At 37.4% G+C, this 15164-nt stretch overlaps 1 protein-coding gene across 6 annotated transcripts in view; it reads left to right on the forward strand.

The window, feature by feature from the left end:
• Positions 1 to 15164, forward strand: part of LOC150101004 (threonylcarbamoyladenosine tRNA methylthiotransferase) — a 154485-nt gene that overhangs the window by 2680 nt on the left and 136641 nt on the right. For 2 of the 6 annotated variants that reach the window (XM_090401238.1, XM_090401239.1), the window contains exons 2-3: positions 12694 to 12841; positions 13026 to 13210. The exons of 1 other annotated variant lie outside the window; for it this stretch is intronic. In XM_090401238.1, the coding sequence (XP_090257364.1) occupies positions 13033 to 13210 (178 nt within the window). In that variant the 5' untranslated portion in view covers positions 12694 to 12841; positions 13026 to 13032. Of the gene's footprint in view, positions 1 to 12693; positions 12842 to 13025; positions 13211 to 15164 lie in introns of those variants that run through there. 3 more of the 6 variants (XM_090401237.1, XM_090401240.1, XM_090401241.1) reach the window with 2 other exon arrangements.

Genomic DNA, 15164 nt, shown 5'->3' on the forward strand with positions numbered 1-15164 from the left:
AGATTGATTACAAACTCACAAGTTACAGGAAATGCTGGTTGATTAAAAAAAAAAAAAATTAATCGAAATTTGGCATTGTTTGGACCTCGCAATATTTTCATAGTCAAGTTGATATAGCCAATCGCAGACAATCATCCAAATGATCATTTGTAATTTGGTTTCTTAATTGATTTTTTATGACATTTATATTTGAAAAAGTGGATTCTGACAAGTATGTTGATCCGAAACACGACAGAATTTTTCGCGCAATATCAGTTAATATTGGGAATTTTTCATGTGCATACTTCCAAATGACTTTGTTGTTTATTGATTTTAAATGTAAACTATTCTGAATGTTTATTATCTCAAGTTCTACTTCAGCTTGGTTTATATCAAACAGCCCACTAATTTTATTTGAAATTTCTGTAATGTTCAAGTTTTCTTGAAATGAATTATTGATAAAAGATATACAATCATTTCAGTTTTATTAAAATCTTTAAATCGTGAATTTATTTCTTCCTCAACTAATTCTATTTCACAAATAAATTCTTTTAAATCATAGCGAAGCATTTCTTGATTTTGTTCAAAACTTTTAATAAATATGGGAGATGTCTAAATTTGCAGTCATTTATATTTAATAATATTAAAATTTATATTAAAAAATATTTAATAAAAATAATAAAAGTATTGTTGGAAAGTTTTTATTGACTTAGCATGTCAATTAAATTTTTATCTCTATCTTGTAACTCTAAATTTAAATTGCTTAATTTCATACAGAAATCTACTAAAAATGATAAGTGTAACAACCAACTTTTATCACTCAATTGTGGATAAATATTTCCTTTTTCATCAAGAAAAATTTTTATATCGTTAATTAATACAAGAAATCTTTCTAAAAATTGACTTCTGGTGAGCCAGTGAACATTATTGTACAACAGAAGTTCCCTATCATCATCTACCTGTAATTTAAATAACCGCTGTTGCAGGGCTTTTCCTCGAACAGAATTTACTATTTTAAATGTAATATCCAAAACATCTTTTGTGTTTAATTTTTTACTACACAGTACTTGTTGGTGAATAATACAGTGGTACGTTAAAAATCTGGATTTTTGTCATCGTTTTTACGTAATGAAATGAAGCCTGATATGTTACTATCATTGCAGGAGCACCATCAGTATAATAGACACAAGTTTAAAAAGCGGAAGTTTGTGTTGTTTCACAAATTCATCAAATGCTGAAAAAATGTCTTCTCCTCTAGTCCATCCCAATTTTCAAAAGTTCTTTACTTGAATTATCTTGAAATACCTTGCGAATAAATACCATTAACTGAGCAATATCAGTGAAGTCGTTTGATTCATCAAATTGTAATGAAAACGCAACACACTGGTGAATGTGTGACATTAACTGAGTATTCAGATCGGCACTTAAAATTTCAACTATTCTCATAGCCGTTGTTCTGGAAGGTTGTAAATTTTGAATATTCAAAATAATTTCATTTTTATTTTTAAAATCAGAAAATAAAGATTCTGCTGCTGCAAGAAACGATTCTTTTATTAATTCTCCATCAGTAAAAGGCTTTTTTGCTTTTGCTAATAAATGACACACTTTTAAAGATGCAATAGTGACTGATATTGGTTTATTTATTACTTTCAAAATCATATTTTGTTGTCCAGAAAGTCCTGCCTTTAAATTTATAATTTTTGATTTACATATTTCGGAATTTTTGGGAAAATGTTCATCATGTTTTCCTGAGCTTTTATATTCTGTACTTTTGATAGCTAGTTCCACTCCATATCCTGAATTGCATCTAGTGATCGAAAATATCTCTCGATATTACCTTTTTTTTGGAATTGCTACAGATGAATTACAAATCAAACAACAACACTTTCCATTTACCATTGTAAAGAAAAAATCCGTTTCCCATGTCTTGTGAAAATGATACATCTGTCTTTTCTTTGATACACTCATGATTATCCTCAAATTAAACGAAACGCATATGATGTGCTTTTTACTGCGACCTTCAGAATTGAATGCATAACGGTGGAAGACAAAACGAAGCTAAGTTTTCATTACTGTATTAGTTATATTTCATTTTATTTAGTGTACTTAAATGCTTTGTTTTGCTTGTAATTGTTTGTACTTTTTTTTCTATTTATTTAACGGAATTTATTAATTGAATAATTAACGATTACGCTACTCGACAGTAAGGAATGATGACGGATTCAGCAGCAGTCGCAAGTGGCATATCGCCAAGTCCTCTGCCATTTAAGAACTCAATTATTAGCAATATCATAAGGGACTTTGTGGCATGCACTACTTGCGGCATGTATGCGTCTCAGGAATTAGATAGGTGGCTTGTGAAAGAGAGCAGAGAGCGTATATGCGCAAAATGCAGGCATTTGGAGGAAATAAGTGCATTAGAAATATCGATATCCGACTTTGTTGCTCCGGGAACGGGGAATGAATGTAGGAAGATAAGTAGTGTGATAGGTGAGAATGAAAAAAAGATATATATGAATGAGAAAGTAATAGTTGATAGTGTGGAAGGTGTGAGTGACTGTGAAAGTTTAGGAGATGGTTTTGTTTGGGAGAGTGAATTTAGATTAAGAGTGACTGACCTGCAGAGGGAGATAGATGAGTTGAAAGAGGAGGTGGAATGTCTTGTGAATGAGAGCAGAAGTATGAAAGATAAGATTAGGAGAATGGAAGAGATAAATGCAAGGAGAATCAGAGTAGGAGAGAGAGAGAATTTAGGGAGTATGAGTGAGAGGTATGGGGGTACTAGAAGAGGAGAGAATGGAAACAGTAGAAGAGAGGGAATGAGAGAGAGGTATGGGAATGCTAGCAGACGAGAGGATGGAAACAGTAGGAGAGATGGAATGAGAGAGAGATATGGAAGTGCTAGAAAAGGAGAGAATGGAAACGGTAGGAGAGATGGAATGAGAGAGAGGTATGGGAATGCTAGAAGAGAGAATAGCAGTAGAGGAGAGGGAATGAGAGAGACCTATGGGAATGAAAGAAGAGGAGAGAATGGAAACAATAGGAGAGAGGGAATGGTAAGAGGTATAATGTATGGTGACTCAATGATCCGTGGTGTTCAAGATAGGATGCGTAAGGAGTGTTTGCCAGGAGGAACAATAGAAAGGGTTGCTATGGCAATTAAGAGAGGTGAAAGGGTGGATGAGATGATTGTGATGGTAGGAACGAATGACTTGAGTGCTAATGTAAGTCGGGCAGCGAGAGATATGAGGTTTTTTCTTGGGACTGTATGAAAGAAGACAGAGAGAGGAAAAATAGTGTGTGTGTTGCCTAGATATGATAATGATGAGCTGAGCAGAAGAGCAGTGATATTGAATGGCATAATAGCAAGAATGTGTGACAAGAGAGGACTGGTATATGTGGATGCTTGGAGTGCATTTGAGGAAAGAGAGGAATTGTATGCGAGAGACCGTTTCCATTTGAATGAGGAAGGACGCAGGCATCTGGAGAGAATGCTGTTCTGAACGAGTCAGTGTGTCCCAGGGAGGATGATAGCAGGGGTGGCCTCTTGTGGGAATGGATACTTGGGAGAAGGGAGACGATGTCAGGTAACACTGAGCCCAGTGGAGTCTAGAAGAGATAATGCTGGGTATAGAAACAATGGCATTTAGATGCTTTATACTAATGCCAGGAGTATCCGGAATAAGGGAAAGGAATTGGTGGCGCAGATAGCATCAGCCTGGCCAAAAATTATTGGGACCACTGAGACGTGGTTGACAGAAGGGGATATAATAACAGGAATAGAAGTCGCTGAGTATAGCATTTTTCGTCAGGATAGGAGGGGAAAGCATGGTGGTGGTATACTGCTTATGATAAGTGATGACCTATGTCCTCTAAGAGTGGAGGCTTTGGAAGGAAGTGAGACAAATGATTTTGAGAGCATATGGTGTGAGGTAGAGGTAGGCAAGACAGGATATTTAGTGAGGTGTTGCTACAGACCCAGGAGCACAGAGGATGGGGACCAGGAGATGTTTAGACAGCTAAGTTTGGCAAGTGCAAGAAGAATGATTGTTATGGGAGATTTTAACTACAGTAGTATAAATTGGAGAGAGGAAGATGCATGTAGCAATAGTGGAATGGAATTTCTAGAATTCTTGAGGGACAAATGTCTTAGGTAACATGTAACAGAGGGAACAAGAGGTTCAAGAGTTTTAGATTTGGTTATAGATCAGAAGAGTTGATAATACCTGAGATGACATCTCTCCCACCAGTTGGAGAGAGTGACCATATGGTTTTGACTTGGAAAATGAATAGACATGCAGGAGTATCAAAGAGACAGGAACTTATGTGGAATTATAATACAGGTGATTATAATAGTCTTAGACATAAACTTGGGGAAGTTTCATGGAGGGAGGAATTGGAAGGTTATATATCGTTAGTGCGTGGGAAATTGTGAAAGAATATTTGTTAGCAGCAATGGTAAGTTGTATACCACGAGTGAAGAAGAGGACACAATTTGGAGTAAAGTGAATGACAAACAATATTAAACAGGAATTGCATGTGAAAAAGAGGCTATGGAAGAGATATAAGGAGACAGGTGAAGAGAGGATGCATGAAGAATATAAGACACAGGCCAGAAGAGTGACTAGTGTGGTAAGGAAAGCGAAACTGGAATATGAGAGGAGATTGGCCCTAAAATCCAAAGAAAATCCTAGGGAATTTTTTAGCTATGTGGCCAGTAGGAGGAGAAATGACTGTGGAAGAATGATATTGTGGGATAAAAATGGGAATAGAGTGACCGATGCAGAGGACATAGTGGAATTGTTCAATGACCACTTTATTGGAGTATTTCATCCTGGAGGAGTCGGTTTTAATGCTAGAGGGATAGGGCAGGTTCAAGGTTTAGAGGTACAGGAGGAGAGTGTGTTTCAGATACTGAGAACTCTGGATGTCAATAAAGCTTTGCGACTGGATGGTATTTCACCACGAGTTTTGAGAGAATGTGCTAGGGAACTGACAGTCCCTTTAACCTGGCTTTTTAATGAAAGTGTGGCTTCGGCAAAGGTGCCCAGGGAATGGAAGGATGGTAAGATAGTGCCATTGCATAAGGGTGGTAACAGACTGGAAGTGTCTAATTATAGACCAGTCTGTGTGTCATCAGTAGTTGTTAAGATCTTGGCAAATGTAGTGAGGGACAGTATACAGCACTGGGCAGATGAGGGTAATGTTATCTGTGAGAGTCAACATGGATTTGTGAAAGGGCGCTCTTGTTTTAGCAATATGCTAGCCTTTTATAATAAAGTTACAAGAACATTAGATGAGGGAAAGGCATATACTGCAATTTTCTTAGACTTAGCAAAGGCGTTTGACAGGGTGCCACATGATAAGCTGATATTTAAATTGCAACACATGGGTCTGGATGTCAGATTGGTCAACTGGATTGGCTGTCTGATAGGTATCAGAGAGTTGTGTATGGTGGAGCAGTTTCAAGGAGACAGAAGGTTACAAGTGGGGTCCCACAGGGCACAGTATTAGGACCTATATTGTTTAACATTTATATCAATGACATTGCCAGCGGATTGCAAGGGGATATTCAGTTGTTTGCGGATGATGCGAAAGATTATTAGTAATAGTGCAGATGTGGTAGCCCTGCAAGAGGACTTGAATAAGCTAGATAGATGGGCAAATGAAAGGGGGTGTCAGTTTAATGCAACAAAATGTAAGGTCTTGAGGTTTGGGAAACATCGATGGGATGCTGCATACTCTATGGGAGAAGTTATACTGGAGGAAGTTGGGGAGACAAGAGATCTGGGGTTGATGATTGATAGAAACCGGAAGTTTAGGGGACGTATTGCAAAGGTGGTGAAGGTAACACAGAGGATTGCTGCAATTATGAGAAGGACACTGACCTGCAGAGATAAGAGGGTTATCATTCCTTTGTATAAGTCTCTGATCAGACCACACTTTGATTATTGTTCTCAGATTTGGTCCCCAGGATTTGAAGTGGATAAATTAACTGTGGAAAAAATACAAAGACGGATGACAAAGATGGTCTCAGGACTGTACAAGGATAGTTATGAGAATCGGCTGAGGGAATGTGGACTGCAGAGCTTGGCAGATAGAAGAAGGAGAGGTGATACTTTTAAACTTTTGAGAGGTGGTTACTGATTGAGACTTTTAAACTGTTGAGAGGTGGTTACAGGGTTGACACTGGGGAGTTCTTTCAATTGGTTGAACAGCGGGAAGGAGTGACAAGAGGCCATCCCTGGAAGTTACAAAAGGAAACCGTGAGCAAGAGAGTGAGGAGTGGTTTCTTTGCATGGAGGGTGGTTGAGCCGTGGAATGCATTGCCTGATAGAGTGGTGAGGGCGAGAATGGTCAATGAGTTTAAGGAGTGGTATGATAGACTTTGTGTTTCTTAGTGGGAACCTTCCCTCGATGAGTCTTGACAGACTTTATGTTCTTAGGAAGGACCTCTTCAGGACTAAATATAGTGTTGTACTAAATTTGCAACATCTTTCTCTAAATCCAGAGTAATTTTTAAAAAAGGTGATAAACCTTTTGGCAACTCCCATAGGCACAGATGACTTGCTACTGCTTCGGCCTGGTATCTCCAGCTCTGGGCCTGGCTCCCACTGAAGAGACCTCAATAAAGGTCGAAACTAGTCTGGGTAGATGGCCAATCCCTTTAATGCATAACAGTATACATATCCACATAGGAAATGTGTTTTGCATTATGGGAGATACTGGGTTAGAAGTGCCTGGTAGCTTGCTCCACCTTTGCCACGAGTTGCCTTGGTGTTGCACTACTTACTGGATAAGATAGTACAACACTATATTTAGTCCTGAAGATATTTTCAGGCGCAAACTTTGTTTGCTCTCACTGGGATAAAGGATTAAACTAAATTGATTATAGTCTAACCTAGTGATAAATAAATTTGCAACATCTTTCTCTAAATCCAGAGTAATTTTTAAAAAAGGTGATAAACCTTTTGGCAACTCCCATAGGCACAGATGACTTGCTACTGCTTCGGCCTGGTATCTCCAGCTCTGGGCCTGGCTCCCACTGAAGAGACCTCAATAAAGGTCGAAACTAGTCTGGGTAGATGGCCAATCCCTTTAATGCATAACAGTATACATATCCACATAGGAAATGTGTTTTGCATTATGGGAGATACTGGGTTAGAAGTGCCTGGTAGCTTGCTCCACCTTTGCCACGAGTTGCCTTGGTGTTGCACTACTTACTGGATAAGATAGTACAACACTATATTTAGTCCTGAAGATATTTTCAGGCGCAAACTTTGTTTGCTCTCACTGGGATAAAGGATTAAACTAAATTGATTATATTAAATACTTTCTTTAACACATAAAGTTACCTGCTCTCAGTTTGCAAATTTTTATTTATTAATCTCTAAGCTTATTCGTAAAGAGGTTACCTAAATCTGTGTTGTTATCTTTACGCATTTAATATCAACCTCTAACATGCCAATTGATTCTCTTATGACATTTCTGTCATAAGAGAATCAATGGATATTTCTTAACACTATTAAACATATATCTTAAAAGTCTTTCTTGTATCAACTATAACAGGAATTATATAAAAGTTTTGAACTTACAAAGGCTCTGTATCTTGCATTCAGTCAAAAGTCTTTTATTAAAAGTTCTATGGCAATTCTTTAGTCTCAGATCTTCTTCAGGAAATTTTGGCTTGGTTGCATCTCATCGGGAACGTAGTGGGCTCATTCAGCTCTGGCAAAAGGTTACTCTCCCTCGGCAAAAAGAAAAACAAGAGAAGGTGCTTCGGGAAATTTGCCTTGCCTTTTCTCCTCTGCTTGGGTTTGCCGAAAATGCCTGGACGATTGCCTTCTTTTTCTGCCATTTCAACAGCTAGAACTGCCACCAACTGTTAACTGGATCCCTTTCTGGCCTGGAAACTTTCTCCGGCAATTGGAGCTCTTCCTTTTGGCAATTTGAAACCTTGTCTGCAGCCTAGAAGTAGTCTCTCTCTAGCGACGTCTCGAACCGAGAAGCTCCTTTCTGGAAGCGGGAATCTCCTCTCTCAAGCAATGTGGATCCCGGCAGTCTCTTTGTCTCTCTGACGGCGACTCTGGACTGGGTGGCCTCCTCTCTGACAGCAGTTCTGTAACTGGGACCCCTTCTGCTTGCTTCAGTCCCTTTTTATTATGCCTCCTCTGAGACCTCACATGAAGCTTGGCAATCCATATTATACAATTGGGTGCTGCTATAGACCAGGTGATGGAAAAGATGGTGGTGACAGTATGCACAAGCAAATAGAAGAAATAGGTGGAAGGAGGGTGATTATTATGGGAGATCTCAACTATGGTCGCATTGATTGGAGTGAGGAGAGGACACACGGGAGGAAGGAACTGGATTTTATGCGGTTATTAAGGGATAACTATCTGTGACAGCATGTAATGGAAAATATTAGGGGTCAGAGAGTGCTTGACCTAGTAATTACATCTGAGGATTTGGCTGTAACAAATATGACCACATTGCCACCAATCGGTGAGAGTGATCATAGGGTCTTAACTTGGGAGGTGGCTAAAGGTGTAGAATTTTCAATTAAGACAGGGTATATGTGGAATTATCGGGCTGGAAAGTATGACAAGCTTAGGAGTTTGATTGGTTCAGTGCCATGGCATGTACAACTGCAAGGACTAGAAGTTGATAGTGCATGGGAGGTAGTTAAGAAGTGCTTGCATGAAGCAATGGCTGACTGTATACCTAGAGTCCGAATAATAAATCAAGTAGGGGTTAAATGGATGAATAACACCATTAAGCTTGAGTTGCAAAAAAAGAAACAACTATGGAGGGAATTTAAGGAGAAGGGTGACCGGCAGGCACATGAACGGTATAAAGCGCAGGCCAGAAGGGTGACGAGTGTGGTAAGAAAAGCAAAAAAGGATTACGAAAGAACATTGGCCATGCAGGCTAAAGAGAATCCTAAACAGTTTTTTTGATATGTAGCAAGTAAAAGGAAAAATGTACATGGCAGATTGATTTTAAAGAATGCCGATTGTAGGGAGGTAACTGAATCAGTTGAGATAGTTGAGTTACTGAGTGAGCACTTTGCAAAAGTATATCATCCAGGTGGTGACATTGCAGAAACGAATAAACCAGTAGATTATACGGGAACTGTGGTTAATGAAGTGGAGGTGAGTAGTCTATTGCGTAACCTCAATGTCAATACATCTGTGGGATTGGATGGTATACCAGCTCGTGTTGTACGAGAAGCAGCTAAAGAATTGTCAGTACCCTTGACCATTTTGTTTAATTTGAGTCTCGGGTCTGGGTTAGTTCCGAGCGGGTGGAAAGAGGGGAAAATAGTTCCACTGCATAAAGGTGGTTCCAGGACTGCTGTTTTGAATTACCGACCGATTAGCATATCAGGAATCATTGTGAAGGTCTTAGAGAAAATAATCAAGAGGAAAATACAAGATTGGATAGAAGAAAATGGGATACTGTATCGGAGACAGCATGGTTTTGTGAAGGGTAGGTCATGCCTCAGTAACTTGCTCACGTATTATAACACAGTGACGGCTGAACTGGATAAGGGTAATGGGTTTACGGTGATTCTACTGGACCTTGCCAAGGCCTTTGACAGGATTCCACATGGAATTCTAATCAGTAAATTGCAGCATATGGGAATGGACATAGGGTTGGTGAGATGGATAGGAGGGTGGTTGACGGAGAGATATCAGAGAGTGGTTTACTCGGGAGTAGAGTCCACAAGATGGCCTGTGACTAGTGGTGTGCCACAAGGATCTGTTCTTGGACCACTGCTGTTTAATTTGTTCATAAATGATATAGGAAAGGATCTGAGAGGAACAGTTCATTTGTTTGCGGATGATGCGAAGTTGGGTAGGCCAATAGTGAATGCAGATGACGTCAAAATTTTGCAGGATGATTTGGATAGATTGGAGGTCTGGGCTAAGGAGAATGGATGTCAGTTTAATGTGGCAAAATGTAAGGTTATGCATTTTGGGGTGAAAAGATTGGCGGCAGTTTACTGCATTGGTGGAACCGTGCTCCAGGAAATTGATGAGGCACGAGATTTAGGAGTGTTGGTAGATAAGGAATTGAAATTTAGGGGACACATTGCAAAAGTGACCAAAACAGCTCATCAAATCACTTGGTTGCTGAAGAATACGTTGACAAGCAGAGACAAGCAGGTTATTGTTCCTCTGTATCGAGCCTTGATAAGACCCCATCTAGACTACTGTGTTCAGATTTGGTCACCTAGGTTTCTTCTTGATGGGGAGGAGGTGGAGAGGATCCAGAGGCGAGTGACCAAGATGATAGCAGGTCTGTGGAATGAACCGTATGAGAACAGGTTGAGGATTTGTGGGTTGCAAAAATTGGTTGATAGGCGGAGGAGGGGAGATATGATTGAGACATTCAAATTACTGAAGGGTTTCTATAAAATTAATTCAGAAGATATTTTTGAGAACAGGGCTGGTTGTGGGAGGACTAGGTGACATCCATGGAAACTGGGCAAAAGTGTGGTTAGTTAAGGTGTTAGAGCTGGTACTTTACTTTTAGAGTAGTGAATGAGTGGAATGCGCTCCCTGAGTCTGTGGTGGATGCTGTGACAGTGAATGAGTTTAAGGCGAGGTATGATAGATACTGTATGAATGTCAAATAGTTGTGATGAATATGATTTGGGGCCTCCCTCGATGAGTCTAATGACTCCCTGGAGTTGCCCGTAATAATAGTAATCCCCAAAGAATCGGTATGAATCTTTCATCTTAAGTTTCAAGTTTTGGCACGCCTTTGGTTCTCCTCCGCTTTCTTTTGATTGTTATTTGCTGGCCATCAGAAAGTTGTTTGAACTCTTTCTGACTGACTTCTGAGATGTTTACACTTAGAGCCTGCAAGCCTTTCTCATACATACAAGTTTCAATAACAATCTTTCTAATGCCGCCATGTACAGCTTCGGCGACAAAAATATTGCCTTTGTTTTTAACACTCTAACATATTCTTATTAAAGCAGTATATACAGCTAGCTTCAAAAGAGTTATTTACAAAAACATCTGAAACAAACTATACTGAGACAAATAAAGTTTATTTTTTTACAATATTCATATGGAACTTAACCTAAGTAAAAAATCGATGTACTGTGCTTTGGAATATTTAATATTTAAGCTACAATCGAGTGTTTACACTTTGCTTATAATCATATTCACTCTGCTCGCTGTTTGACTTCCAGATTATGAATTAATTTGATCCAAATTAATTCATTTGCCCAGACTTATAAGAAAATTACTGATTTTGCTATTTTAACGAAAAATAAATAAACAATAGCAATACACTTAAAGCGAATTAAAAATAATACAAAATAATGATAAATAAAATGTTATGTTTTCAGTTTTAATTGAATTTGTAAGTAAGGAGGAATACACAAGAGATCGACCAAAAATCGCTCTGCGATCGACGGGCTGAACACTCCTTCCCTATGTTTTTCCTTAATGTGGGTGCAGTATGGGGAGACATTTATCCTACAAGTTGATAAAGCTCATCCTCATCGAGCTTAGCTCCTGGACCAATATCTTCAAGAAGAGACTGTCATACATGTGGACTGGCCAGCCAGGTCTCCTGACTTTAATCATATTGAGAATTATATAAATGGGACTTAGGAGAGACCCATTATATAAATTATAATTAGGAGAGCTTTGCAGGAGCAATGGTTCCACATTCAATACTACATTTTGTATTGAGGTACTTTTAACAGCTCATTTACCTCTTGTTTATGATCAGTCTTCATGTACCTATTTGTTACTGAATTAAGTTATTCATTTTCAATTTTTGTGGGTGTTTCTTTCCATCTCGTGCCATACTTCTCTTCATCAAATTGCATAAAAATTCATCATACTGTTTTTGAGTTATCATGATTTTTCTCTTTGTTCTTTAATTTATGGAAACCGGTGTATTTCTACAGTATATTTCATTATGCAGTATTTGTTTATTTCTCTGTAGTATACGTCTTTCAGAATTATTATTCCTCTTAGCATAATGTATTTTCTTACTATTATTAAAAATGTAATAGAATTAGGAGATATTAAAGGTCCATCCTTGTTTCTAGCTGAATTAAAATAGAAATTTTGAAAGTTTCTATTTTAATTGACCAGAGAGCTATGAGAATATAATCCTCTGCATTGGAGTTGCCTTAATTTGCACTACTTAAAAGACATTAGTACTGCCCAGGTGTCTGTATAGTTGTCTTTGATTAGTGCTTCTCTGATGAGAACCAACAAATTCGAAACAGCTGTCAAGCCAGTGAAACCTTTATGAAATGCATTAATAAAAGATGACTATATGGTTGCCTGGGTAGCACTCATATCTTTTAAGTGCAAGCTAAGGTAACCTTGATGCTGAGAATTGTATTCTCTTAAGTGCACTGGTCAGTTTTAAAAACTTTTAAAGTGCATATAACAATAGTGATATTAAAGATATAACATTATTTCAAAGCTGAATGTTTGTAGAAACTATGCAAGTTTCATTAATTTCAAAGTTTATATTTTTATTCGCCTATGAAATAAGGAGAGATCTTTAATATTACCATTTCTGTGTATTTAACATCATCGAAATGAAGCCTTTGACTCTTCTTTTGAGTAGTATTAAAAGAAAGTAGATTTTTGTATATTGTGAATGTTCTGAGACTGGAGTGTCTTGGAAATAATAAGTGTTTTGATTTTTTTGATTTTTATGGTGCAGAGACATCAAATACTGTGCCAGGACACAGGTTACAGCAGTACATACGGTAAATGGTTAGTAGGACAGTCACAAATATCCATGCCCTTGGCAGGATTCAAATCCCCAGCCTCTGACTAGAGAGTGAATACACTAACCTCCAGGCCAGCTGGTTAGTATAATAATAAGTGTGCTGACATTAAACAAATTTAATACATGGGTTCATAGACATAATTCTAGTTAAAAGATCTTGTGTATTTCCTTATTCTTATTATTGATTCACCTTAATATATAGAAATGAGTAATTTTAATTGTTCTATTAATAAAAAAAATTATTTTATTAATTTATTTTTTAGGAAAAAAATGCCTTTTTCATCGTGCCAGTTAAATACCCTTGAGGACATTGAGGATTTAGCTGAGATGCCAGATTCTGTAAATAGCCTTCGGAAAATTAAAGAACGTAGTTTAGTTCCCAGAATTAGAAGGAAAAAAACTGGACAATTAGTTTCAGAAAAGATCATAGCAGACAGTGTAATACCAGGTAATACATGGTGCTTGGTTGTGTAAGAAAAGCATGAATTCTTTAGATAGGGAGACATCAGTTTGACTTAAGTGACTTTTCTCTAAATTCTAAGATATGTTGGTCTTGCACTACTTTGAGGGTCAGCTAGACTTCCAATACGTGCAGGCGCAAACTTGACTTGTTTGTCTGTTTGCTTACTTGGGAAATGGAGTAAAAACCAGGTTTAAAATAGCTTGGTATTTTTAACATTTATTATACCCAAGGTAAAATACTTTCTACATTTATATCTCCTCCTGAGATTTTTATTTAATAAGGTTAAAACACCTTATGGTAACTTGTTCTGGTAAAATACTTATAAGCTCTGTATTACTAAAATCTTGGTATTTCTAGCCTGGCTCCCACTGATGAGACCTCAATAAAGGTCGAAACCGGTGTAGTGGCCCCTTGTCTTTAATACAAAACATCATACATCTCCTCCAGGAGATGTGCTTTGCATTAAGGGTAAATATTAAGATTAGTGATCAGAGCTTATTCTATTTTTACCAAGAGTTGCCTTGGTCTTGCACTACTTTGAGGGTCAGCTAGACTTCCAGTACGTGCAGGCGCAAACTTGACTTGTTTGTCTGTTTGCTTACTTGGGAAATGGAGTAAAAAAACCAGGTTTAAAATAGCTTGGCATTTTTAACATATATATATGTATGTATATGTTTTTATATATATACATGGAGTGTGTTGGAACGTACATCCTAGTTTCGAATCCGCCATTTTGTTGTAACGTACACTAATACAAATATAGAGAAATTTATATTTATACTGCGCCACCTTATATTTAGATTAGTCTATATAAAATAGTAGAATCAATTTTCAATTAAATTAGCAGTCTCCTTACTCATTCAGGCCGAATTCAATATTTTTCTTGAGGCTCCCGCTAGATTCGAATTATTTATGAACGGTGCAATAAAAAAGAATCAGGCAAACACAGTATTGAAATTAATAAAACAAAACATTTAATATAAGGTTATATGATAAATACATGAATTCCACTTCTAAAATGAGACATTACAATTAAGTTAGTACATCGGGTCAAATCATTCATATTAATTCAGTCTTCAAAATCTTCACATACAAGTTTCACAGTTTTCTCAATTACAAGATTCCTTACTCAGATTAATACAACAGAATTTCTTGTTTAATTAGTTTGCTCGTATTTCTCAGTTATACTTCACACTTAACTCTCAGCTGGCACTTATCATATCATTAAACACGGCAGATATTATTTCAAGGCAAATTATTTTTAACTTCTAACTTCGGCGATATGCCACAGTAAATGTTAGAATGAGCAAAATGGAACTATCACTCAAGTCTTCATACACAGAAACAAATAAAACATGACTGTCCTTACCGGAATTAGTCTTCAGCACGTCAGATTTAATGTGAGTACATCTTCAAATTATATTTATTACACCTGTGGAACACATTTAAAAAGAATTCTTCAAGGTCATAACTAGATTATTATTTGTCGCGCTTCACAATTCTCGACGGCAACTATAGGGCAGATTGATATCCTTGTTTACTACTTCATAACAAATTAAACTCCATACAATTCTTCCTAAAAGCAATATAGAAATAAGTAGTAATTCTAAGCTAACTGGATCTATTCTGAATGCTTCATTAACCTTCCAGTCCTTTAATTATCCAAATACGGTACCAAATCCCTATTAATGCCACTGCTGACTTTACTTTCAGCTATCTATAAGTTTTCACTTCGTCTTAGCACACTTTTAAATACTACTCTCTTGAATTCCTGCCCTTCAGTCCTTTTTATTTACTTTCACCCCCTTGCTTATATCCTTCCTTTTTCCTGCTTCAAAAACTCTCCTCTTCTTTACTCTTGTATTACTCTCATATATTTTTCTTCTCTCCTCGTTATCGAAGCTCACGGTCTACCCACGCGCGTTCCATTTTATTTCTC

The sequence above is a fragment of the Typopeltis vanoorti genome, chromosome 12 (genome assembly GCF_054136105.1).
Source record: "Typopeltis vanoorti isolate ZY-2024b chromosome 12, IOZ_Tvanoo_1.0, whole genome shotgun sequence".
Classification (NCBI taxonomy): domain Eukaryota; kingdom Metazoa; phylum Arthropoda; class Arachnida; order Uropygi; family Thelyphonidae; genus Typopeltis; species Typopeltis vanoorti.